Genomic DNA, 27152 nt, shown 5'->3' on the forward strand with positions numbered 1-27152 from the left:
TCGCATTAGATTGTACAGGTATACCTATAATAATAAATATATATATAATATTATAACTTCTATATCCCTGACATTAACTTGCATGCTACTCTCTAACTCATCCATTCTGTTTGTTATATGTAATCCTTTGCATTCGTTAGAGTTAATAAGAGAAAATCAATGTGTTGCTAAACCAGGCTTTCACCTGGAGTCACCTTATCAGTGCACTCAATGAAAGGTCCAAGTGTCTTTAATATTATGTACACATGTGCACATTTATTTTCACTGTAATAATGAACAGAAAAAAATGATGCAGGTCTGTGATAAGGGGTCACATTCAGAGCAAATGAGAAATCTCAAATTAGTCAGGAGACAATTTCAGACTGCACACAGCAGCTAATTCAATTGTAATCAACATAGCAGAAAATGAAATACTAAATTTCACGCTCATCAAGATTAACAAAGCACAACAAAATAGGCTTGGAGAGAGATGAAAAGGGACACTTTACTACATTGTTTCACATTGTTTCTCCTTTTAGAGAATAGAGTAGTATATAAAACACACATTTATACATTGTAAATCATTTATTTAATTAAATTGATGTTACATGGGGAGAGGAAGACACTCACTTGTTGAGGTAGATTCGTTTCTCGGTGAACTGGCCTGATCCGTGCTCAGGGTCTTCGTATGGCTCGTTCTGGACAACCTCCACCCCCTCCCCACGTTCACTCTGTTCATGACTGTGTTTGCTGATCATATACAGCTGGCCAATCCTGTACTGTAAGACAGACAGGAGACAAACAAACAAACAAACAAACAAACAAACAAACAAACAAACAGAGAAGCTTGTTATTAGATTGATTGTTTTATTAAATCTAGTGAGGCAATTAAGGAAGGAGGAGGAGGTCATTCTGACATATCAACATTGTTATAACAACTAACTGTCTTTGTTGGTATGCATCTAGAGCACAATTCTGACGAGGCTACTTTGAATGGAAACCATATACTCTTAGCTTAAAGGTGCTGTAGGTAGGATTGTGAAGATCCAGGACTTAGGCAAAGAATTTGAACATGGACAACTTCTTAGTCCCTCCCCCCCTTTCTGCTAAAGCCCAACTGGTCTACTAAGCCCCTCCCCCCACAAGGGAGAATGAATGTGTGTGCATGAGTAGTGATTGACACGCAGTTAGACACCCCCCCTGGTCCTGATTGGTGCATCTGAACAGGGAGCGGTGGATTTTTGCAAATCGCACTACAGGCTGTAGGATTTTACTACATGGATTTTTAATCCATGTAGTTCTACTCAAACATAGGGTCAGTTTCAGCAAATATGACAGAAAGTTTGTTGTATAAGTCTTACCTACTGTATCTTTAAAGTCCAACAACAGACTCAACAGTACAATTTTAAAGCAGCCATAAAAATAAACCCAGCAGGGAAAATACCAGGATTACTGCTATCACTGCATGGTTCTGACACCTGGGGACAGTTGCTATAGCGAAAGAAAGCTGGGGTATTATGAGCTGTCCGCAACATAGTGACAAAGACCTCATACCAGGTCAGGACCAAGTAGTACAACAATAGCAACAGCAGCAGCAGGCAGTGAGGTGACCCTATACCACGAACCCCTTGTGGCACATCAGTCAAACACACCCACGTCTTTCACTCATCACTGACTGACCCACTTGGCCCAATGACAATGTCCTCTTTGGTCGCCTTGACAGGCTGGATTGGGCCGTCAACATTGCAACTATTTTCCATACATTTGGAAAACGACAAGCGTTGGAGTGAGAGTGCTCCAGGACGGAGATTTCTGACTGCTTGTAGGCCTATTTCCGGGCAGGGGGAAATCGATATGGCCCTGATGGTGACTTATGCCACTCTGTTGGAATGCCAAGGGGTCATATAGGACTCAATCGCCACACACACACAAGCAGAGCTCCAACCAAGGATAGCTGTGTTAAGCTAATGGAAAAAAAGGACAAGGACCGCCTGGGATGTTGACTTGTGACTCTACATCCAGCCACAAAAAGCAAGCAATGGAGAGAGGAGACATCTGATAGTGTAGTGGAAAAAGCAGAGCCAATGTGTGGCAGTAAACATGCTCAGGGTGTAACTTTTTATATCACAATGCCAATTTTTTCCATCTGCCAAAAGCAAAGGGCTGAAACAGAGTATTCCCAGCTGGAATGTTGATGGCCGCGTGTTTCTGACTGAACAGCTGTTGGGAGTCTGGCATAATCTTTCCGCTGCAATGACACAGTCATAGGCCGGGCATAGGAGAGGATCTTTCTTGTGGTTAGTCACAGATGAACACACAACAGACATACAAAGCACAGCGGCAGTATATCTGTCAGAATGGGGGAACGTAAAACTGCTTTAATCAATAGTACTATTACTAATGACCAAATGATTACCTGTATATCCAAGGTGGAAGAACCCATGGGAAATTTTCACCCGACTCTGAAATATTTTTTAGCTCTACGAAGTGTTTCAGCATCAGTTACCTCAAAGTTTTGGTTTTATGGCCCTCAAATTTACTGTTTTGGTTCAGTCTCATTTTCAAAGACAGCAGGCAGCTTGTTTTAAGCAAAATACACTCTAAAAATCAACGGTACGCTACGTGCCCAGCACCATACAGCAGACAAACATAGTAGGTGACAGGCTGTTGAACATTTTGGAGCATTTAGCAGCTAAAGAGACAGATATTTCCCTCAGGAGTTAGCGGAAACCAAAACAAAATGAATGACAGTGAACACATAAACGACTCTAAATCAATACTAATGTTGTTCCCGTTTCTATTGGATGTGTTAAAAAGCCACTGTTTGCTAACATGTTCTCCATATCAACTTTATAAGTTATAATAATAATAATATGTAAATGTTGTGTTTCCAACTTGTTGTTCTGCCAAGAAAGGAATTAATGTAGGTTTAAACAATTAGAAAATCTACGGAAGGCCTGCAGGTGGCTCATGTTGGATTGAATGAAAGTATAATCTGTAAAACTGCAATATTATTTGATTTATTATGTATGAGGAGATGTACAAGGGCTTAGAAAATCATGCACATGCCAAATACATAATGCGTAAAGAGCATTGACAGAAAGGAATATCAGTCACAAGGTGAAACATAGCTACTGGTCCAAAACAGATAAGACCCATCTTTGTCCCTGTGTCTGCAAAAATGAGCTATGCCCATGTTTGCATAAAACCTGGCACCGTTCCTGGGGGCTTGCTGTTCTAGGCGCAGAATTGCAATGATGGTCGCGCTAGAGTAATGTCAGAGTCGCATGAATTCCCGAACTGACTGTCCAGACTCAGGTCGCATTTTTAAAATATGGCCCAAATCAGAACTGGAAAAGATTGGATGCCATGTGACTTGGGCTGTTTACACTGTCATGAAAAAAAAATCAGATATGAGCAAAGAAATCGGATTTGGGTCACTTTTGCCTGCAGTCTGAACGGACCTTAGAGCTGTCCACTTGTGATCGGATCACTCAGATTGGATTTTAATAACAGGTGGAAATTGGGTCATTAGGGCGAGAGAGTTAGATAGTGAGGGAGTTCATGGCATTCAGACAGCTAACAGAAGAAGAAGGAGGAGGTTGTCATACTGATCAATAATTACATTTTCATAGATTCCTGTTTGGGCAAAACAAAGAGGAGAGGAACAGCACACATAAATCTCCCTGCTAGATGAAAAAAAGCATCAAGGCAGAATGCCCACTTGAGGGAACCTCTGACACTTGGATCACACTGATGGCTAGGAACAGCGTATTAACATTAAGTACCAGCTTTCATGTTTCCCTCGGCTCATTCAGGGCTCAGACCTATTGTGTAAAAAAGCCAGCTGTCATGTTTTTTCTACCTGCCATTGTATTTAGTCCCTGTGTGCTATCTGATAGATGCTGCTGATGAATGAAAGGGTGTTTTCATTGTTTGGAAATCTTGCTCTAATGGCTAGGAGGGAGATGTGGCCATGAATAATCTCTCATTATCTCTTTCTATTTTTCTCTAAAGACAGTAGGGCCCTTGGGCAGGATCAAAGGCTGACGGCAAGTAGAAAAAATGCTGTATCGTAGGCTCAAGTATAGCTTTTAGGATTTAACTTTATCTGGTTAATCTTCTACAAATACAGGAGGGCAAAAATGGCAATTCACTGTTACTGCTCCAAGCCAAGAACTCTCGCATATATCCCACTTCAAATAGTGGATTGTCATTTTTACACTTTGGTTTTTGTATGGATTAAACAAAGGAGATGTAACGTGTTAATTAGTGCGTTTTACTGGTGCTGGTAGGCAGATTTTGCCACCCTTAGTTTGGACAGAGCCAGGCTAGCTGTATCCCCCTGTGTTTATGCTAAGCTAAACTAAGCAGCTGCTGGCTGTAACCATATATTCAATGGACAAATGTGAGAATGATATTCATTTTCTCACCTGATTCTGGAATTATGCCTCCCTGAAGAAACCTACGCATTGAAGGGTGTTTTGGGTAACCATGGTCACAGAGGTTTGCAGAGGAGTAGCTGACATGCACACCTTCTAAATCTCAAAATCACCTGCGCTGTCACGCAAGTTGTTTGGTTGATTTAACTTCTGTCACTATGTGGGTCAAAAATGAAGATGATTACAAACACACTTACTACATACAAGTATAAAACAAACCGCCATTTGAAGGTATTTATGGGACCCCCGTGCAGCCCGGAGAAGCATAATTCCCCCTTTACGCTCCGCCAGTAAGCAAATAAGTGAATTTTCCAAAATGTCAAACTTTTGCTTTAACAAGCGGATGATACAAATGTAACAACATCACATGACACTATCAATTCAAGGTATGGCAGCAATGTGGATACATTTAAACATAGTCCCGCACACATACAAATTAATGACACACATCCTTGTCTTCAGAAATTGAGAGTGATTTTCCCAATAAATGCAAAAACAAATTACAGTGCATTTAAGAAACATGCTGGTTGCAGGGCTTACTATGCATATATGAAAAGTAAAATACCATACCAAGAGGAAAGCATTTAGCCAATACTGTGATCAAACTGTGTCTCTTTCTGCTTCTCTGTTTTAACAGCAGGTGGTGGGGAGCTGTGGTAATTGTGCCAAGGAGTGTGTTAGTGTGAGTGTAAGATAAGAATCCCGACAGCATTTTTTTCTCTTATTGTTTAAAGTCATATTGTACATATTTGTTTTTGTATGTATTGTTTATTTCCTTTCAATATGTTCATGTTTATGTATGCACCACCCACCAAGGCAAATTCCTTTTAAAAGTTACTTAAATAAAGGCAATAAATCCTTTTCTGACACAGCACACACACACACACACACACACACACACACACACACAACAATACTGGGCACAATGCTAACGTGTAATTAAAATGTAACCACAGACAGAGAGTAATTACTGCCTCTGTGCTCTGTATTCTTGGATACATGACTGTGCTTCTGTGATGACTGTGCTTCTGTTGAGATAAACAGCTTCTGCATTTGTGTGTGTGTGTGTGTGTGTGTGAACGACAAAGAGGGTGAGAAAGAGATCTGTATTTGTGTCTATCTGCATTGGCAAATCATCCTTAATCAAACACAGTGCTCACACAAAGGGGATCAATAAAGTCCTCCACTATTGTCACAATTATTGGCCCGATCATTTGTATGTGAAGCATTCTTAGTAAAGGTAAGGTAAAGGTACTTTATTGTCACATACACATACATGCAGCGAAATTCATTCTCTGCATTTAACCCATCCCTCAAGGGAGCAGTGTGTTCCTTAGCAGTGTATTAAGATATATCTTTTGAAATCCATCCATATTGTTTTATCTCATCTGCCCATATGGTGGATGAATTATTCTGACATCAGAGGGCGCACAGAGACACATATGAACAGCCTGCCTCTCACAGCAGATGCTCACAGACAGTGGCCAAATCTAAATTTCCAAAATGTTAACGGACATATTTGTTTACGTTGGCACAGGTTGATCCTAATTTATTAAACCATATGCTGACAAACATATTTCTAAACTTGGACCACAAATACATTAAAATAAGTGGAGTGAATAACACTGCAGCTGCAAATGAATACTAAAATAAAATCCCCATGTAAGCTTAAAACAAAGTTATGTACGCTCATCTTCTACATCTTGTTTGGGATCTTGTTAGGCATGTTACATGTATGTATCGGTGCGTACTGGGCTCTTACACCATAGGCAAAAACATTACACTACAAATTAGGAAGAACTCCGCAGTACATTGTGGGCCATAATCTAACCATAATCACCATAATCTAACTGGATGTGGACATCAGCTGATATATTACACATGGACCTGCATGTGTACAGCCCATGTCTATGAATTCCACTGCAACAAACAGACTCAAAATCTTTCAGCAGATGAAGCACACAACACACCATCCAGGTCATGTGGTAAAATACAGTACTGCAACACTACATCAAGTCAAGTCAGCTTTATTGTCAGATGTGCTATACATGCATGACATACGGCATTTCAGTGCTCTCGGACCCCCGGTGCAAAATGCAATAAAAAAAATAAATACGTTTCTATAAATAGAAAAGACATAGAATAAACATTGTGCCTTCAGGCAGTGTGAGAGACGTCTTCATCTCACAGACTTGATGAAACCAACCATCATGGTCAACAAAGAACTGCTAAATATCATACTAAATATTATATAGAACTCATTAAAAATAACACCAGAGGCCTGGTGGATGGCACAGAGGTGCACAAGCTTATACAATGATGACATTGTGCTCCAGGGCAGAGCTATGTCAGGGGTGTGGGACTCCTATGCCATGAAGAAATGTGTAAACAGGATGAATCCACAGAGCTAAGCAAGTATTTAGTTGAAGTTCAGTCAGGGCCACTTTGTCAATAAATAGATTAATTCATCTACAATTTGTATTTGGTGGTATGGCTCTGTTCTGGGCCCTCCCCGCACTTCCACGTGCATATGTGGAAAGCATGAGGCAGGGAGAGCCCACCTTCCTGCCCTTCCATGTGCATTCATGGAAAGCCTTACGCAGGGAGAGCAGCCATGGCAGAATCCCACTACAGAGCAGCATCAATGAATGCAGACATGACATTGATTAAGTCAGACAACATAAATACACACACACACACACACACATACACACACACACACACAGAAATCAATTTCCTAACCCCTATCTCTCACCCTCACGACTACACGTCTAAGCTGAGTAATTTTCACCCAACCTAATTCTAACCTTAACTCAGATGGGGTAACCTCACTATGCAAAAAATCTGTCAGTCTCATGCTCTAAAACTGCAACTTCTTTCCACAAGGGCTAAAGTACAACACACACACACACACACACACACACACACACACACACACACACACACACACTCGCACATCACACATTGCTGTTTCAGCAGAAATGGGGGCATGCTGTTTAGAGTGAGTGCATTTTTTCCAATCACGCTGATTCAGCAGAATATGAAGGTGAGTGTTAACTCCCCATAATAGGTTTGATAAATTCACATGCCATAACAGTGTTGGTCACATACGCAGTGTAAGAGGATGCCAAGGATGGCAGCTGGCTTGGGGAAGCCATGTATTGGTGGTAGCTCAACACTATGCTGGGCCACACATTGCCTTTCCTAATTACATGGCTTTACTCAAGAACTGTCAGTGCAGCAGCCAAGAGCAATGAAGCGTGACAGGTCTGAGAGCAAGATAACGGATTGCCAGTTCCTTTTCTTCAGGAGGAACAGGAGGTTCAGATTCTACCAGAGTACGCCTTGTGTTTGCTTGCTCCCTTTAGTTAACCTAAACTGATGGGTATTTTCTAGACCCTGTACACTCAAAGGTTGCAGGATTTTGTATTTTGTAACATTAGAAACAAAAATGGTATAGCTCTTACACAAGATATACCGAGGTAGACCAGTGAATATTAATCATTTGTTGTGCTTCTTTAGGGGACAATTGAAGGGAGGGGGTAAAATTTACCATCACACAACTATGTTTGTTTTATGTAACCAGGTTATAGGATTTCTGCCTACACCTCACTACAATGGAGGTGAATTTAATCGCATTAGTTTTGCTTAAATGAGCGTCACTGGGTGTCATTCACTTGCATTTTACTAGCGGCAACAAATAAAATGTAGGGTTCAACTACATAAATTAATTAAAGTGGAAATAACACCAGCCCTGAAATTCACCGACAGGTCTTCTTACAGTAAAGCCACTTGCCAGGAGCTAAACACTGCATTACACACTGTAAACTACATCAAAGGCATGTGGAGGGGCGTAATTTATTAATACTGATCGTTGCAGGTGGGAGGGAGCACTCTCCTGTCGTGCTTCCCTCTCTACCCCTTTCTCGCTGTCTTTCTCCCCACCCGTGTTCTCATCCTGCATCTCTGCAGTGTCTGAGGTCACTGAACCAAACATTACATAACGTCAAGATAACTCACTACGGATCACTCCCTTATGCATCAGCTTTACTCCCTGCCTGGCAGCACAATGGGTGGCCTACTGAAATGATGCGTTCATATGCATACAAGTAGCAGGAGGAAAAAAGGGTGGGGAGACGATTGGATTAAGGTTGAGTGTCAAACAGAGGTAAAGATGGTAAGCAGGAATAAGAGCGCAATAAGAGGGCAGTACTGCAAAAAAAAAAATGCTCAGGAAACTGACACTGTTACATAACAGGACTTGATTGAGGGCAGCTGTCTCTCTCTTGCCCTCCCCACTACTCCTGTTCCCATTTATATGATGCATGCCACTTTCTCCTTTTCTCTGCTGACATTCCTTTGCTTTGAATTAATAACTCTTTCCCTCTTTCTAGTTTTTCTCACGTCTTTTTTGTGCCTGCATATAAAGGCAGTGACAAATTATTAGACACAGACATTTGTACTTATGAATAAAATATCTTAACAACTATCGGATGGACTGCCATGACATTTGGTACAGAGACTCATATCCCCAAATGGATCAATTGTAATGACTTTGGTCATTATTGACTTTTTATATAGCACCATCATAAGGTCAAATTGTGTCCAGCACTTAGGTTTATGACTAAAAACCTGCAAAAATAATGACATTCCCATGAGCCTCAGCTGTAAAAAACTGTGTTTAGCGCTGTTAGAATGCTAACACGCTAAACATGGTAAACATTATTCCTGCTTACCATCAGCATGTTAGAATTGTCATTGTAAGCATGTTATTGTACTAATGATAGCATTTAGCTCACTAGTTTGGCTCAAGACTTTATTAAAAGTGCATGTTGTCCCTCCCTCATTACCACCATTGAGGTGCCCTTGAGCAAGACCCTTTGCCCAAAACGCTCCTGTGGAGCTGCTCAGTGGCCAGCAGATCAGACTGTGGTTGTACTGGGTAGCTTACAGGTATGAATGTGTAACTGTGTGATTGTGACAGGTCGTTGTTGCAAATGAGAAATTGTTCTCAATCGACTTACCTGGATAAATAAAGGTTAAAAAAATAAATAAAAAAAGTTCAATCAACAAAGAGCAGTGTTGTTTGTCTGGTCTTAAATTGCTGACACCCTATGATGCAGGTTCACTTAAAGGGATACTTCACCGATTTAGCATTAAGCTTTGTATCAGTAGAAACACGGTAGTATTTTCGAATGACCGTGCTTCCCTCCCTCATGTCCCCCTGATACGAGAGATCTCTGTAGTGTGGGTCTGGAAAAAATCTTCCGATGACGGAAAACGAAGATTTTTGCGTCATCGGAAGATTTTTTGCCCTGTGGCAATGGGACTACAGCCAGTAGTAGGAGCTACTTCCGCATGTTTTCAACCCGCCCATAGGAGGTTGGACTGTCGTCTTTACCCGTCAGCCATCTTGAAGCTTCGCTAAACTTGCTCCATCTTTTCAGAAGAAAATGTTTACAACAATTATGTGCATGCAAACTACCATACATGTGTACCACCGGGATACATTGGTACAGATCGTAGAATATGCAGGACACTTTATTACAGACGGAATACTCCACCCACTACGCGAGCTTCGCCTGCTACGGAGACCAGCACCTCAGCCTGCGGTGTCGCTTGATGCTGCTAGCCGGGGTAAGGGACCTCGACAGCGGTGTGCAGGAGTTCAAGGCGAGCTAGGTGGAAAGCTAACACTAGCCGGCCACCTGTTCCATCCATCCTGCTTGCAAGTGTCCACTCATTAGACAACAAACTGGACTACATCCAATTTCAACGAAACTCCCAACGCGAGTTCAGAGACTGCTGTGTTTTTGCTTTTGTGGAAACATGGCTGAACAACAGTGTACCGGACTATCCAGCTACCAGGCCGACTGCTTTGTCGCCGGGTAAGACTAGTGGAGGTGGGCTGTGTTAACACAGACACGGACTGATGCAGAAATGGGGTGCTTTTATCCAACTACTGCTAACCGCTGGTGGAGTTTATGATTGTTAAATGCCGACCATTCTACATTACACGCAAATTTACGGCTGTGTTTATACTCTGTGTTTACAGCCCACCAAGCGCTAATGCTAGTATGTGTTAGCTGAACTTTACGGAGCCTATAATGTGTGTGCACTAAATGTAGCCTGTTTCGTATGTCGTTTTATTTTTATATATTTTAAATGTGTAACACCACTTGAGCCACGGTGAAACATTGTTTCGTGTATATGGTTGAAATGACAATAAAACACATTTGAGTTGAGTTGACTGTCTCACTGTCTGTAAACGGTAGGCAAGGCTTGGGAGTGGATTTTATGTATGGTTCTGAGCATGTGTGTGTAATTCAGACCTGTGTGTAATGTGTGTAATAACAACAGAGTGAAAACATTGGAATTTCCCCTCGCGGGATTAATAAAGTATAAATTATTATTATATTATTAAAGCAGCAAACCAAGTGCATTCTGGGATTTCGTGTCTTTCATCCACGTGAGCCAAAAACAAATTTTCTTGCTTTTCTCGGCCTAGAAGCCACCAATTTAAAAACATAATTCACATTTCTACTACATAAGTGACCCAATTTAAAGATATATTCATCTTTCCAAAAATGAAATATCCCTTTAATATACTGTGATCCTAAGGTGCAGGGAGTGTTAAGATGGGATCGATTTATTGAGAAAAGGATGAGATTTCCACATCCCAAAAACTCCAAAGACGCCGAGGTTACACAAAGTGAACTAGTAAGAGAGAAGAGTCAGAGACACAAGCAGAGATCAAGAGGCGTGCCGTGAGTCACAACTCAAATTAATGAATGTTGCCAAATTTATATTTTTGAAGTCCTCAAAGCCCTTTACAGGGACTATATATGATACAAATAAAAACGTAAACATTTAATAACAACAATAAAAAAGATTGCAAGAGGGGGGTTAGCTGGGGAAGGTTTGTTTAAAGAGGTTGGTTTTGAGGGCCTTTATGAATGCTGACAGTGTGGGTGCATTTTTGATTTGGTTAGGGAGTGAGTTCCACAGAGAGGGGGCGCTGTTACCCCAGGTTCAGCTCTTAGGCCTGGAGATTTGCAGGTATGAATCTTGATTGATTACAGGTACACGCACAATTTTCGGAACTGATGTGATGTCCAGGGCGTCTGCAACATGTTGTGAGTCAACTCACATACTGAATAGAACAATTCAATTGAGAAGAAATGTAAATATAAATGTTACTTTGCCATCCAGACTCTATTTAATCTCACTCCCTGCAAAGCTTAATTCAAAAGCCCCTTTGACACAACCTGTTCAAGGCGGGAATGTTGCGATGATATTCCGCCACGCGGTTCTGTATAAAAGGCACGAACACGGAATGTGGGGAAAGAGTTGTTCTGCCATTAAGCCAGCAGCAGAGGTAGTAACAAAGCCATATCGATGTCTGTGTAAAAGGGAGAGCTAGCAAGGCGGGACTACATGCATACACACACCAGACGCCAACACTGTTAAGTTACATGTCACTCCTCTTTTGCTTCTGGAATAATCGGTATGCTATCTAAAACCACACACTGGGGCAGCATTATGCCGCCATTGTTAGGTTCCGGGTAAAAAAGCAAAGCCGGTGTAATGGAGGATCTTCTTTACAGCAGTATTGTGGAAACTCTGTGTAAAAGAGGCTAAAGTCAATAAAAAGCAGGAGCAGGGAGAGTCAACCCCCCCTGTGGAAAACAAAGGAGAAGCAAAGCCCACAGGTGGATGCTGAGGTGTGACATACATTAGCAGCATTGCAGATTTTTTTATTGATGTCATCCGTGTCACCAACATAACATAACATACATAAACTGTTTCAACTGTAGACTGTGGAGCTGTACTGATGTGCAGCAGACTACAACTTAAGAATCATTTACTCTACCAGCAGTACACAATATTTTTGGTAAATTCTTCTTGAGCATTTAACAAGAACTAGGTGATTTTTTCCCCCCCGGCATTGTTCAGTTGGTTGATAAACAACTCTCCTGTTACATAAGCCTTTTGTCCTCTCTGTTTTGGTAGAACTTGAATTCCAGGTTGCTTGGGTAAAACCACCTCATTTATTATGCACAGAGAGAGCACAGTGTATTTTATTTTACAGCCCTGTTGAGATTTATAGAGAGCACAAACAACAAGGGAGAAAGAAAACCATTGACCACAAGTGCTATCTTGGTTTGGTCTTGCATACAATATCAGCCTCTCCATCTACTTTGTACTAACTCATATTTCCTCTGCCTTGGTGGAACCTAATGTAACTTGGGGAAGCTGTATATCCCCACTGTTGATGGTTAAGGGCAAGGCAAATTATCAGCATAGAGGAAGCAACTGCAAGAAGGGAAGCTCGTTAAAAACCCTAGTTTTGGCATGACATAATGCCAGCAGTGACAGGTGCAATAAGGGCAGAGAGGCTTAGTACTGGTCAAAGAGCAGTGTTTGTGGAGTAGGGCAGTGCTGTGGGAGAAACAGAAGATGTTTGCGGACCTTATATATTTGCAAATACAAGGTTTTTCTGTTCTTGGGAAAAACAGGGTGAGGGATGAGCTGAGAAACTGAGGTGTGGAAGAATCAGAATTGGAATTATCAGTGTAAGTTTTGTCACCTCAGTCCAAAAGTGCTGTTTGGGAGTGATTCATCATCTGGGCACCATGACCATCCAATAGTTGAAACCGACTTATGTCATTGAACACCAATTCGATATACACAAACAGATTTCACCAAATGATTTATTTTTTTAGTGTTCATACAGTTAAAAAGGGTTTCTTTTACAATTTCTTTTACATTAAGTTTACTACCCAACTACAGCACAAACTTTTCAATTATACATCACTGTAACTTTTTCCCCCGTATCCTTGATATCCCCTCCCAGCTTCTACAGTACTGTCATCTTTCCAACCTTTTTTGCTGGAAGTTTTACTGTCTAAAGACAGAATATACTGGCCCTCCTTGTCCATACTGGCCCTCCTTGTCCATTCTCATATTCATTCATTCTGACTGGTCAAACTACTGATATTTAACTTGCAACAGTGTCTGGCTTATGGGAAATTTCTGTTTGTTAAACAGGTGAAAAACTGAAATATTGACTAAATCACTACATTACATATAGGGCTGGAATTAAAGTAATTTGCCTTCTTGCAAAATGATTTATATTTAGTTTTTACCCCACGTTGACCGTCTATAGGATGGTCTCATAACAGAGGCCATTGGCCAAATCTAAAAACACCTACCAAAACTAATCTGACATGGAGCTCATTGCATATGCTCAGGCACGAGTCATTAAAGCCAACCCATCAGAAGTTTTTCTCTGAGTATCAACAACCCAGTGGTGTAGTCTACGTGATATGCAGGTATACACAGTATACCCACAAAGAAAGCTCCAGGATTTCCATATACCCATTTAAAAATGCACAATGACATGTAACAACATATTTTCCATTATATTTTTGATATATTTTTAATTGTCATCTGTGTTTTCTTTTGATAGGCTAAATACAGGTATTTCCACCATAAATTGGAGCATTAAAGTGTATCAGAATACAGGAAATGAAGTCTTTGACGCTCAAAGTTTCCCCGGGGGAGGACACCCAGATGCCCCACTTTGATATGTCCATTCTGATCCATATATTTATATAGTACAGTATACCCGCTAAAATACATTAGACTACACCACTGCAACAACCCAATCATTCACATAACAAAGTAGTCGATTGAAGCATCTCCAAGCATTGCTAATTCGAGCTTTCACTGGCTGCAAGCAGAATTTACACCACCCAGTCCCAAAGGCTTTACACATACTATATGACAACAATTACAGTAAAGTACTTCCTGCCGCAAACATACAATGTTTATCTGCAAACTGCAGTTTACTAGTCAGTGGCTTTCATCCACAAGCTGAAAAGCACCACACACCACCCTAGCCATCACCCAATAGTGACTATGACTTGAGACACACACTAAGTTTCATATTTAGACCATCTTGGATTAAATGTGTCAACAATAGTACTGTTTGCTCTGACTGCTAAATTGCTCCAACTTCAGGGACGTCTTCCAGTGGAACCAAAACTCTTCTTGTTAAAAATGCTAAAAGAAAAAGCATAAGAACAATTATGTATTGCTGTTGTAAATATATAATTAAGTAACAACTAATAATATTATATCAAATCTTTTATTTAATGTCTTCACCTTGACAGAGATTGATGTGTGCTTTAGACTTTTTCTTGTAGTAGATGAATCCAGAGCTCAACATAAGAAAACCAAGTATCAGACCAGACAGTCCCACGGCAATTTTAATCTTTTCTGGCGCAGGAAGGGAGGGGTCTAAAATAGTTAGAAAAATAGACACTTTCATTTATACAGTTTACATTTTATTAGCCTGCAGTTAGCAGTTTGCATCAAAGTGGCATACTGACCCCAGACCAGATACACTGGTTCAGAGAGGGTGAAGTGTTCCACCATGCAGGTAATTTGTTCTCCTGGAGTCGGGATGGGCTCTAGGTAGGAATGAATCTGATAGTAGAAGTCCCCATCAGGCAACACTTCAGAAAAACTGACCGATGAGGTCACTTCCTGCCCATTGCGCAACCACGTCAGTCTGATTTGTTTTGGATAAAAGTTATAGGCACTGCACACAAGCATTGATGGGTGTTTCACTGAATTCAGCTTGATGGTGGGTAAAGAGGTAATATTATCTGAAAAAAACAAAAACAAATCAATGTTTTATATATATATATATATTTTTTTTATATACTTTTTTGGGGCATTTTAGCCTTTAATAGACAGGACAGCTGTAGACAGGAAATGGGGGAAAGAGAGGGGGTGGACATGCAGCAAATGGCCGCAGGTCAGACTTGAACCCTGAGCCCCTAGGCCGAGGACTGGGCATCTGCATATGGGCGTCTGCTCTACCAGGTGAGCTAGCCAGACGCCCAGCATGCTACATTTTCTACTATCAAAAAACCCATCAGTAAACCTTTCCTGATTCTGTATAGAATCTTTTTTTGTTGGACATAAATAGGGTCATGTGTCAGTGTCACAGATGAGTATGTTGTAAATTATTGTATATTTCTGATTCAGTTTTACTGTGAACATGAAAATAGGGTCCATGAGCAAAATATTCAGTTAGTATTGTAATGTATTGTATTGTGAATACTCAAATCCTCACATGTAATAGACCCTTTTATGATATTTTAACTTGTGGACCAGCAAAAACACAGGTGTAAATAACATTTAACATTGGCTCCATTCCATTGAGGGTCCCAGTAAGTCAGTGGGTAGAATGCAGTGTCAAAGCCATCATTAAAGTAATTCATTCCTCCTATTTTTTTACTGCTTTAACAAGTCAAAATGCCATGCTTGAAAATAGTGTATGTGCATGTCCACTCCACAGCACCTCAAAAATTCATTTTGTACATTTGATTAATGCTTTTACCCAATTTTTGGATGTATTTTATGTTGTTAGCACACAATATGTTCTTTTCAAATGCTCTCTCCATTGCGTCAAAAGGGTCTGTGTTCCAACTTTTTAGTAATTCAATTGACGCGGCTGTGAATCCTGTCCAGTTGCCTCTTGTGCTGTTGTACTGACCTATTAATTTCTTGTTAAAACGGCCTGATAGGATATATTCTATATCTTTAAAACCTGGATCCTTGAAAGTACAACATGCTGTGACTTGTGCATAATCTTCATCTGTGAAAACTGTAATAAAAGGAGAGAAATGCATTAATGTCGAATTGATCACTATTTTATCACTTAAACTTGACATTTTACTGATAGGCTACAATTAGAAGAGTAATGTAACTCACCTGGACTGAAAAGAGAGAAAACCACAAAAAAAATATAATTATGAATGTCCATGTTTTTACAGCGAGTAGGAAACTACAGGAACAAAACTGTTCTGGTTTGCAGAATTTATATGTTCACAGACACTCCCAAATGCACCCGCCCTTTTTTGCTCAGTTGAAAATCCCTCCGTCCATTACAATAATAATAGTGATTCTTACTGATTATTAATATTCCCAATTAGTCTAACTGATTTTTGTTCTATGCTTGATTTGTGATTTATCAAAGAGCTGTTCCTTGGTTTAGTAATATATGTCTTTGTTTGAAGGATCTTTCAACTGCACTACATAACACATCACAAGAAAATCCACAATCATCAAAGCAGTAGAGACATGTATTAAGAATAATTTGATTTTGGAAAGTGATCTAAGGTGGCAAAGTAATTGTATCAAAACAACCTTAAAGTTCTTGGCAATGGCTTAACAAATGTTGCAGCTGACCAAAACTGTTGGTGAAGGTTCTTTAAAGGAATTGAACCAAACAGGAATAACTGCCCCTTTAGCAAGAGGAAATTACACGCCATCCAAAAGTAGATGTGCCAAAGATAACAGACCAAAATGTCTTCATTTATCTTGTCCTAACATTCATGCTTGCTTGTTGGTCGTAGGAGTCTGATATGCCAAAAACCTTTAGCAGCCTTAAATTACTTTAACACTGTGGTGGATTATGTTTCTCTAGAAGGTTTAATTTGGGTGACCTTACATATGTATGTAGACCTACATAAAATTAAGGAATTGTTTGTGAATGACTTGACCAAGATAAGTTAATACTACATATATTGTAGACTCCAGGATATGACCCAAAGCCTTGTGGGACCTCACAGCAAATGCTAGTTGAGGTGGAAGAGAAGATTTCAATCTTCATTATAGGGTGTTTATTTAAGGCTAATACATGTCATATACAGATATTTACAATAGCTCAATGACTCAGTGACAATCAGATGCATCTATTATTCAATTCAATTCAATTTTATTTATAGTATCAAATCATAACAAGAGTTATCTCGAGACACTTTACAGATAGAGTAGGTCTAGACCACACTCTATCATTTACAAAGCCCCAACAATTCCAACAATTCCAGTAATTCCCTCAAGAGCAAGCAGTGCGACAGTCGCGAGGAAAAACTCCCTCTTGGGAAGAAACCTCGGACAGACTCAGGCTCTTGGTAGGCGGTGTCTGACGGGCCGGTTGGGGATATGATGAACAGTGGCGATAATAGTCAAATTAATAATGGAACAGTGACTTCAAATGGTAGTTGTATTATGAGTTATTAATGGCAGAAAAAACAGGTGACAACAAATAATGCTAGTGGAGGTGGAAGAGAAGATTTCAATCTTCATTATAGGGTGTTTATTTTAGGCTAGTACATGTCATATACAGATATATACAATAACTCAATGACTCGGTGACAATCAGATGCATTTATAACGAGTTAATAATGGTAGAAAAAACAAGTGATAACAAATAAAAAAAAACAAAGCTGTTATGTATTTTGACACATAATAGAAGAGAACACAGTGATTATTCAGTGAATTACAGATATTTCCTTTGTTAAGGTATTTGGGCATTTTGCCTTTACTCAAGATGAGAGGTGTCAGGAAAGAAGAGAAGAGAGAAAGTGGGGATGACATGAAACAAATGTTGTTGGCCAGAAACCAACCAGGGACGAAGTGATCATAGTGCTGTGTGTGATATACGTCTTAACATCTAAGATATTAATTTTCCTTTCACAAAAAAGAATGTTCCTGCAGCAACTCCAAGAAGTCCAAGGAACAGGCCAAGTCCACAAAAGACAGCTGGACCAATACTATTCAGATTTATGTCAGCCTCTGGGGAGGACAAGAGAAAAATATTCAGAAGTTAAGAACCCAAATCTTCAGTATTGACTAATTCCTACATCAGACCAGTCAAGAGAGTATTAAAATATACTATATTACTATACTATATTATAGGATAATATTATAGTATACTATATTAAGCATTTTAGTCCTCACCCCAAAACCTGGTCTGAGGCTTCTCCAGCGACGCATGTTCCACAGTGCAGCTGTAGATGTCTCCTTCCTTTGGGACGAAGTTTAGGTAGGAGAAAACATGAAATGTTCCATCAGGATTGTTTATGCATTTGTCGAAAGGATCTTCCACTGTTAGCTCTATATCATTCTTGGTCCACTTTATGTTGATGGAGGGAGGGAAGAAATGATTGATGAAGCAGATGAGGGTATTCTCTTCATCTTCTATCACTTCATCTCTGGGGTAGATGATGATTTCTGGTGGCTCTGACACAATACAGTGCACTTTCAATAGTCTTTACTTTTGTTAAAGAAACCTAAGTAAAACATAGCTAAATGGATACAGTATCTTCACCAAAAGTTGATGGTGAACGTAACATATCAACATGTTAAATACCACTTACCTTTAGTCTTTGTTGTAGCAGACGTGTCTAATTTATATCTCCCCAATTGAACTCGGCACTCCGATCGGTAATGTAATGCCATTGCGTAAGCAAGGGGAACACGGACTGTTGTAGGGATTCTACTATCCCAAACAAGAAGCCCTTTTTTAAAGTCAGCATAGTAGACTTCATCACCATCGAGTGTCATAGTGACTTGAGTATCACTTGAGTCAAAGCACCCAAAGCTTTGACATAACTCATGACTTCCTAGGAAAATGTAACAATCCATACATCAGTTCAGCAACAACTGTTCATAAAAGCATTCATACATTCATAAAAAGATTTACAAAAAAAGTTGTAAATATGTAATTTGGTTCCAATTCTTTTTTTTAAATGCAAAAAAAACAACAGTTAAGGTAATAGCCATACTTACTTTGTGCGTAGATGAAAACTGCTCCTGAGAGAATAAGTATAATTTTAAAGTACATATCGTTCGGTTTGTATGTACGAATCAGAATCATAAATAGATTACGTTTGCTGTCAAAGCTCTCTTGGTCTCTGCAGTTGGTTTTCAATAAATAGAAGACTTATCAAGGATGGCTGTGTTACCCGCAACCTTGCGCATACCTAAAATTATTATTGCCAACAAACAAAATCACAAGGGGAAGTCCACCAAAGGGGAAGTCAGGAGAACATTCAACTAAGAATACCACTTTAAAAGGTGTCCTGTGGAGTTGTCTTGTAAACAATCAAACGTTGTGTTTACATTCGGTATTAATCACTAAAAATCATTCTGTGTATCCCTGAACTCTAAATATAAAAATCTGTTATTGATACATAAAACACATGAAGGTTTGTGTTTGGTTTCTTCCTTATGATTTGGCATCTGACTCTTGACATTCACATGAACTATGAAGTTCCTCATAGTTTTACAGTTGGTTTGGTAGATTAATACATTCCACACCCTCATAGGAACTATGAGGTTTCAGTTTGTTTGGCAGGTTAACAAATCAGAGCAGTTTCAGAAAAGGGGAAAAGCTCAACATGATCACACTTTCTTTGTCTATTTCTATTATTTTAAATACTTTAAAAAATTGTATGTTATTTTATACTTACACTTTACTTAATCTACCCAATTTAAGATGAATGACCATAAAAAGTTGTGCAATTAATCAGATAATTGACAAGTAAAAAAAAAGTAAATTTGGGTGAAAGCAACCCCAGTTTCTCAAACGCCATGTAAACACCTTACCCCGAATACAATTGGAGTTCCCATAACCCGGTTAACGGACCTAGATAACTTCATTAGTAAATGGGGTATTTCTGCATGTATATACCTTAACCCCATGCTCCATAGGTGATGTCTGCCCCTCACCACTCCGCTGCAGTGGTTTTTGACCCGGAAAAATTTTCGTTAGCTAGGCTATGTGCAGAACACTGTATGTTATTTTAGAAGTGAAAGAATGGCTTTTGTTGTGGATTTGCTTTACCCTGAGCTCGAGGAGAGATTTCACTCGCTTGTCTGCTACAGAGCCACTCATGACAACGTAGCCGGCTGATTTACACGATTAACTGACTCACACGAGAACTCGTGAGTCATCGAGGACTCATGAGTCCCATGGTCTGCGAGGCGAGCTGAGGCAAGCTTGCAATGTTTCTGACTGTCTGCTCGACTTAACTGCATTTTAATACAATACATTTATACACCAAACCTACAGTAGGCCTAGCTAGGCTACGTGCAGAACATTGTATGTTATTTCAGAAGTGAAAGAATGGCTTTTGTTGTGGATTTGCCTTTCACCCTGAGCTTGAGGAGAGACTTCACTCGCTCGTCTGCTACAGATCCACTCATGACAAGATTGACTGACTCACACGAGAACTCATGAGTCATCCACAACTCATGAGTCATCGAGGACTCATGAGTCATGATGACTCACAGGTAAGTAAGTAATAAATGCTTATGACCAGTGATGCCACGTAACGCGTTACTAGTAACGCGTTACTCTAATCTGAGCACTTTTTCCAGTAACGAGTAATCTAACGCGTTACTATTAGTAATCAGATTAAAGTTACTTATCCAAGTCACTGTGCGTTACTATTTGTCATTTTCCTTGGTAAAAATAGATATTTTTGTTTTCTTCTTGCGTCTCGGGGAGTGAAGTCACGTATGCGACAAGTCACGTTTTCAGCATGAGGACAGTTCACGTTTACCACGCAGCGACACAAACGTAAACAACAATGGAGGGACGAGAGAGATGCGCGTTTTCTAGCTGGAAATCCAGTCACTATTTAGAGTTTGTGTCAGCTAAAGACGGCAATATTAAGGTTGGTTGTACACTCTGTGCTGGTGGCGACTACGTCAAATTTGAAGAACCATTTGGAGTCGCAGCGCTGCAGTCAAACTACAGAGCAAGTCCCAGCAGGTGGTGCGAAGCAGAGAGCAGGAGGTCCCCCAACACCCAAACAACAAAAGCTGGACTTCGGTGCAAAACCAGTAAGTGGGGGAGAGTTGAAGAAGTTGGTCGGGCAGTAGGCCTATGTTGTAGCGGAAATGCTGCCCTTAAACACAGTTGACTCGCTCTCTTTCGTGCCATAATAAACCAGATCCCTACTACTGGCAATGCCGAGCTGCCTCACAGTAAACCGGTTGTCATTTTTATGTTGAGGCTGTGGGGGTGTTGTCGGCAGCTGCTGCATGTAACTAATAAAGTAACTTGTAATCTAACTTCGTTACTTTTAAAATCAAGTAATCTGTAAAGTAACTAAACTACTTTTAAAATCAAGTAATCTGTAAAGTAACTAAGTTACTTTTTCAAAGTAACTGTGGCAACACTGCTGATGACGGCTTCTAACTGATGACGGCTTCTAACTGAAAAGCGTTAATTCTTTGCCCACGTTTAATAAAAAGATAACTTACCTGTGAGTGCCACAATTTTGTTTTCTTTGACCCTTGTCACTGCACACTGTCTAAGATTTGGCGCTGTGTGGGCTACTCCTTTATATCTTTCTAAATTCAAACAATGCTCGGCTGGAAGTTTTCATTCTTTGATTTTCTTTTACTGCTAATTTGTGTAAACAGCTGGTAGCGCTTTTGCTGCTCGTGAGCGGACTAGGGATATGTTACATGTGCGATTTCTGTCTGATGTATGCTATGTCATGCAGTATGTTAACACCTTCTCTGCTGTTTGGGTTTATGTTTAGTAAAATGGTTCATTATTAACAGTGCTGTGCACTGTAGAACCGATGCTGTTGGTTCTGCCAGTGCAAATATAGTTTTAGCCTGAATAGGATATGATAGACAGGTTTGGTCTATGATGTTGTGTACAGCCTTTATAGACTTTATTAAGCATGTTGTATAGACAGTGTTTTGCTATTATTGCCTTTGTAATGCAGTATGTTGCAAAGTAAAATTGTTGCTTTTTTCAGTTTGTCTATGTTTGTCCTATTTTCTATTTCTAAAGTCTTTTTTTGGGGGGGAAAAGATGGCCTACTCACTTTTGTACTGGCTCACCCAAAATACAATTTCTGCCTATGCCACTGGTTGTACATTAGCAGAGTGCCACCAACTGCACCGGAGAGAGTTACTCCCGACACTCTTCCCATTCTTCCCCACTCTTGTATATGGGGAGAACTGTCATAACCCGGTTATTCACTTAACTGGGGGAAGACCATACTCCAGTTACTGCTGTGCATGCACTTGATGTGTTAGTATTATAATTGTGATTATAGGATGTAATTATCTAGAGCAGGTTTTATTCATATCATATGTCTATTAACATCGAGGTGAAAGCCATTTTTGTACATTTTAAATAATCTCAACTCAATACATTTGATCCAAAGTGCTGTGCAGCATACATGACAAATAACTCTGATATTAAAGGCCTAGTCGTGCAGCCCTCTTTCATTAAAAGTGTGACTGTGGATCATATAGGACTGAATGAAACACCAAGTATGGCCTCGCACGCCACACACGCCACGCATGCCACACGCGCCATGCACGCCACACACGCATGCATGCATGCATGTATAGCTGATTAGAAAAGGCAAAACATTAACTAGTTCAAAAGGAAAAGGAGTAACACACTGGAAGTGAGTTACATTTGTCCTTACCCTGATAATAGAAACTACTGAGCATATTCATGACATTAAAGTCAGGTCGACTGCAAAGTGAAAGCGAAAAACATGGATACAAATATGTACAGTAGTGAGTCTTATGTCACAACAGCTGCAGATGGTTTTACAGCACCCTTTCAAACACACATACACACAACCAGACTTAACTCACATGATCTTTACAGGCATTTAGCCAATGATATTTTACTATGAGAGTATGTCCATGACCTCTGTGCCTACAATAGCTAACATAAACTGTGTATGTACACGTGTGTGAATACAAAGCAACTGTGTGCGAATGCTTGTGCATTACACACTTCACCTAGAATAATTGTGGACACCAGGGCACCGTGTATTATGTTTGTTTAGTAAAACAATACCGTAAGACATGAACACTAAGGCAAAGATCATTTTCGATCAGCAGAGATAGGAAAAAAAATATAACAAAATAGTGCTAAAAGTAATTCTTTGAAAAATGACCACTGCAATTAACGGCATTCGTGTGTGTGTTTCTTGCACGGATTGGGGGTATAATATAATATATATGTAAGAAGCAGTGTCACTTTAGCAAACTACAATGTAGAGAAAAAAAAAGAAATCAGGAAATCAATTACACCCCGGTGACGGTGTAACATTTGTGAAACAAACATGAAAGAATGAATGGTTCGGAAAATTATGTAGATGGGTAAGGATATGAAATGCCTTGAAGAGTAATTTATTTTCCTATGCTCTGCTAGAAGATTACTTTTGTAGTACTATGCCGAGCCTTTGCAACCTTTGAATAACAGCCTTCTTAAGTTTGCAAGCATGTTTATGTCTAATTGTCTATCTCAATCGAAGCATAATTCCAGTTTAATACATGTAAAATTGTTTCCCTAGTAACACAAGACCGAACACTGAATATGACACTGAATTACTTGTTAAGATGGATGTTCTGTAGCAAACGCTTTGGGGGAATCAGTGTAATTTTGAAAAAAGCTAATGACTGATCCATGTCACTTACCGTTATCATATACACAATCCATCACCAATCAGAGTGAACAATGCGTCCTGATACATTGTGATCACATTATAGTGTGGCATGCCCAGCTGCTCCACTTCTCATGCAGCATCTCTCCAACCACCTGTCCCATAACTCTACTGACACATTCACAATGTCAGCACAGCTTCTATTCTCAGTAACCATTGTTTCTCCTTGTTTAGACAGGATGTTGACAGTAAATAAGGTTTAGGAGGACAGGAACAGAGAAGATGGGGTACAGGGAGGGACAGGCAATTAAGAGTTTCCTTTTCTGATAAGGTGAATGATGATAGCTTCCTGTTAAACTGGTGGTAGTGCAGACTGCTCAGTAGCACACACAAACACATTAATAGATTTTTCACAACTGTGTTGTAGTCACCAAACATTCAAATTGTTCGCAAAAGACTTGCGAACGTCTCAAATCATTGGTACTTGGGTCCAAGGAAGTTTGAGCTGCTTACGTTTAATTCCTCCAAAAAATGGACTTAAAAGTCAATCCTTAAAAGTGAACAAAAATTAGTCTTGGAACTTTAATGTCCACACAATGTCACCAAAATGTTACATTTAGATTATATGCACATTGCACACATCCATCTACAATAAAAGAGTATAAATACTCCCAAGATCGGCAGCATTCACTTGAACTGCTGGGTAAGAGTCCAGAAAAAGAGCAAGCTGACCAATGTAGCTGGATTTGTCAATTTTAAAGAAAGTCCTCCCAAGAAGAATGGTAGCATCAGTCGTTTCAGCAAGTGCCTCAAAACGACATCTATTTACATTCAAGTTACAAATGCCTCCTGAGCAAAAGAGTAAATTAGGTGATGTGGGATGGGTGGATTCATTCAACAACACATTGGACTTTAACAAGAGAGACAGCTGTTCAGTTCCCTTTTTAAACTGGCAGTCAATGTTGGGTTATCTTTAAGCATTGCCACGATCTTTGCAACCTAAGGGCCTGTGTTCTGTCAGAAAAGCACTAGCTGGGTGCTGTCGATCGCTTTGTCCCAGCACTTTGAAGCGCTGCCCACAGCTTTTGTTTCTACATTAACTTTAACGTGAGCTAGGTAGCTAACTTACCGCTATGTTAACAGAGGGTGGACTACACAGCTAACAACAAGCTTACACCGTGACGATGAAGGTCCCCTTAACTTACAACATATTCTGTTGTTTAATTTGAAAGACATTCTTGTTGTGGTTTTACTGTCTTTTTGTATGTAGTGAGGTTATTAGCGATGTTAGTATAAGTTTGTAGTAATGTGTAGTGTTAGCTGTACATTCTTGTTTATGAAAAAAAAATATTAATTAAAGAAATGTCCTGAGCACGTCCAGGTACAAGCAAAGCGAGCAGAGCTGACCCGAGTTAAAAGATCCTCACATTGTGTCTATTTTAGTAGCATTCTGCTGGTGCACATTCCACTAGATACTGCAAAATAAATAATTCATCTATGTGGCTGCTTGTTCCTGGAATTAAAGTGATGTACCCAGGTTCTTAGAAAGTGTGTGTGTGTGTGTGTGTGTGTGTGTGTGTGTGTGTGTGTGTGTGTGTGTGTGTGTGTGTGTGTGTGTGTGTGTGTGTATGTGTGTGTGTGTGTCTGTCTGTCTGTGTGTGTATATGCGTGCAAGGGACCATTAAAATATGTCACTGCTTTCTCTAACCTCACAGGACCTCTATTTGAAGCTCAGTGTTGCAATGTGTGGAGTTTCAAACAAACAGCCAGAGGCAACAGCAACAGGGCACAAGTGATGGCACAGAAAGGACATTAGCCATCTTTCTGGTCAACACAGCTTATCTCCACCAACGACTTTAAGCATACATTTATGTATTTTTCATTGTTTCTTTCCCACCTGGTTTATCTAATTATTGATCCTCTTGTCCCTTATTTAAAAAAAATGTATTTGCCTCAAATCAGATTGTTTGACAATTTCTACTATCAGCTAGGACTATCTTCACTAGATCAAAACGATCACACAGCCAGGCTTAATGGTATTATGCTCAACACCTGTAAAACCCAGCACTAGGGGCACTTAGTGATGTGGCTTTTTTCTTATGACAACACCAACTAAAGGGATAATTCACTATATGACGGACTGCATAGTTCGCATAGCAGAAATCTAATATTTTAGGTTATCAACACTATTTCTCAATATAGTATCATAGTGTCTTTAGTTCCAAGTTAAAAGGTAAGTGGGTATTGCTAATGAATGGATTGATGGATGAGCATCATCTTGCATTATCATCCCCTTTTTCTCTGTCTGGGTCTAAACTGTCAAGCAGCTACAAATGTAGGTATTAAAAAGAAAGAAAGAAAGAAAGAAAGAAAGAAGAAGAAGAAGAAGAACAAGAATAAAAAAAGAAGAAGAAGAAGAAGAAGAAGAAGAAGAAGAAGAAGAAGAAGAAGAAGTAGAGAAAAACTCAGTGCCTTGGTACATATATTCCTCCTTTAGCGCTGGATGATTTGTCAAATTTCAAGTGGCACCCTCTCTGGCTTTGTATTGTACCCTCTCCTGTTTGAGGCTGCTTGATTGTGTGTTTCTAAAAGTTTTCATTGACTTGCTCTGCTCTGTATGTCAGTTGTGAGCCAGTTGTCTCTTTGTTTTCTTTTTAGCTCACCTCTGTCTTTGTGTCTGGCCTTTATCGACCATGTGCCTTTTAATTAATGAATGCAGTTCCTACTGTGTTCCAATCAATATTAAAGGCTGCATCATGCCTTACTAGGCTAAATCACAAGGTAACATGTTTTGTTTGTGTAATGGTTGTACAGGCATGAACTCTCTCTCCCACCTCACCTGTCAATTGGTCAACCTGGTTCCCACAACCTCCAGTCACCTGACCGACTGTTCCTGCACAACTACTCTTAATTTAGTCCTTAGCTCTCTACTATAAATAGAAAACTGTTGACCCTAGATGTTTAACAGATCATTAATGTTGCTACGTTGCAGTCAGGCCCTTTCTGCCAGATGTCTGTTTCAGTTTGTAACCATGCTACGCCTTCTCAGTTATATTGCCTAAAAAAACTTTATTCTGTCTGCATTATCTACAAGTGGAACTGGAAACTGAAGCTTACAGCACCCTCTATTGTCCGTGGCTCTATCAGCCTTCTTTCCCTGTGGGAGGAAAGTGAGTCTGGGGTTACTGCGTCCTATGAAGCCCATTGCAGGCCAGTGCAAAGAAACAGCTGGCCACACTATGCTTCATGGACATGGCTGTCTACACCCTCTCAAGGCCCACAGCAGAGAAGGCAGGGACATATACCAAATTTAATGGGAAGTGAGCTTTATACTTTTTGGGAAAACAGAGAAAATGCAGAAAAACATGACAGAGGAAGGACGCATTAGTTACACAGTAAAGCTCCAACCACAAGCATCGGAACTACACGC

At 39.9% G+C, this 27152-nt stretch overlaps 2 protein-coding genes across 2 annotated transcripts in view; both read right to left on the reverse strand.

The window, feature by feature from the left end:
- Window positions 1–27152, reverse strand: part of pitpnc1a (phosphatidylinositol transfer protein cytoplasmic 1a) — a 49998-nt gene that overhangs the window by 12515 nt on the left and 10331 nt on the right. Inside the window, exon 4 of the mRNA XM_028600145.1 lies at window positions 610–758. Coding sequence (XP_028455946.1) covers window positions 610–758 — 149 coding nt within the window. The remainder of the gene's footprint in view (window positions 1–609; window positions 759–27152) is intronic.
- LOC114569970 (rano class II histocompatibility antigen, A beta chain-like) lies at window positions 13974–16279 on the reverse strand. Its single transcript, XM_028600146.1, has 5 exons — window positions 16212–16279; window positions 15838–16104; window positions 14819–15097; window positions 14592–14726; window positions 13974–14489 (listed from the first exon to the last, which is right to left on the reverse strand). Exons 1-5 carry the CDS (start codon window positions 16261–16263, stop codon window positions 14428–14430), a joined length of 795 nt encoding a protein of 264 aa, XP_028455947.1. The 5' UTR covers window positions 16264–16279; the 3' UTR covers window positions 13974–14427.

Source organism: Perca flavescens, chromosome 15 (genome assembly GCF_004354835.1).
Source record: "Perca flavescens isolate YP-PL-M2 chromosome 15, PFLA_1.0, whole genome shotgun sequence".
NCBI classification, from domain to species: Eukaryota; Metazoa; Chordata; class Actinopteri; order Perciformes; family Percidae; genus Perca; species Perca flavescens.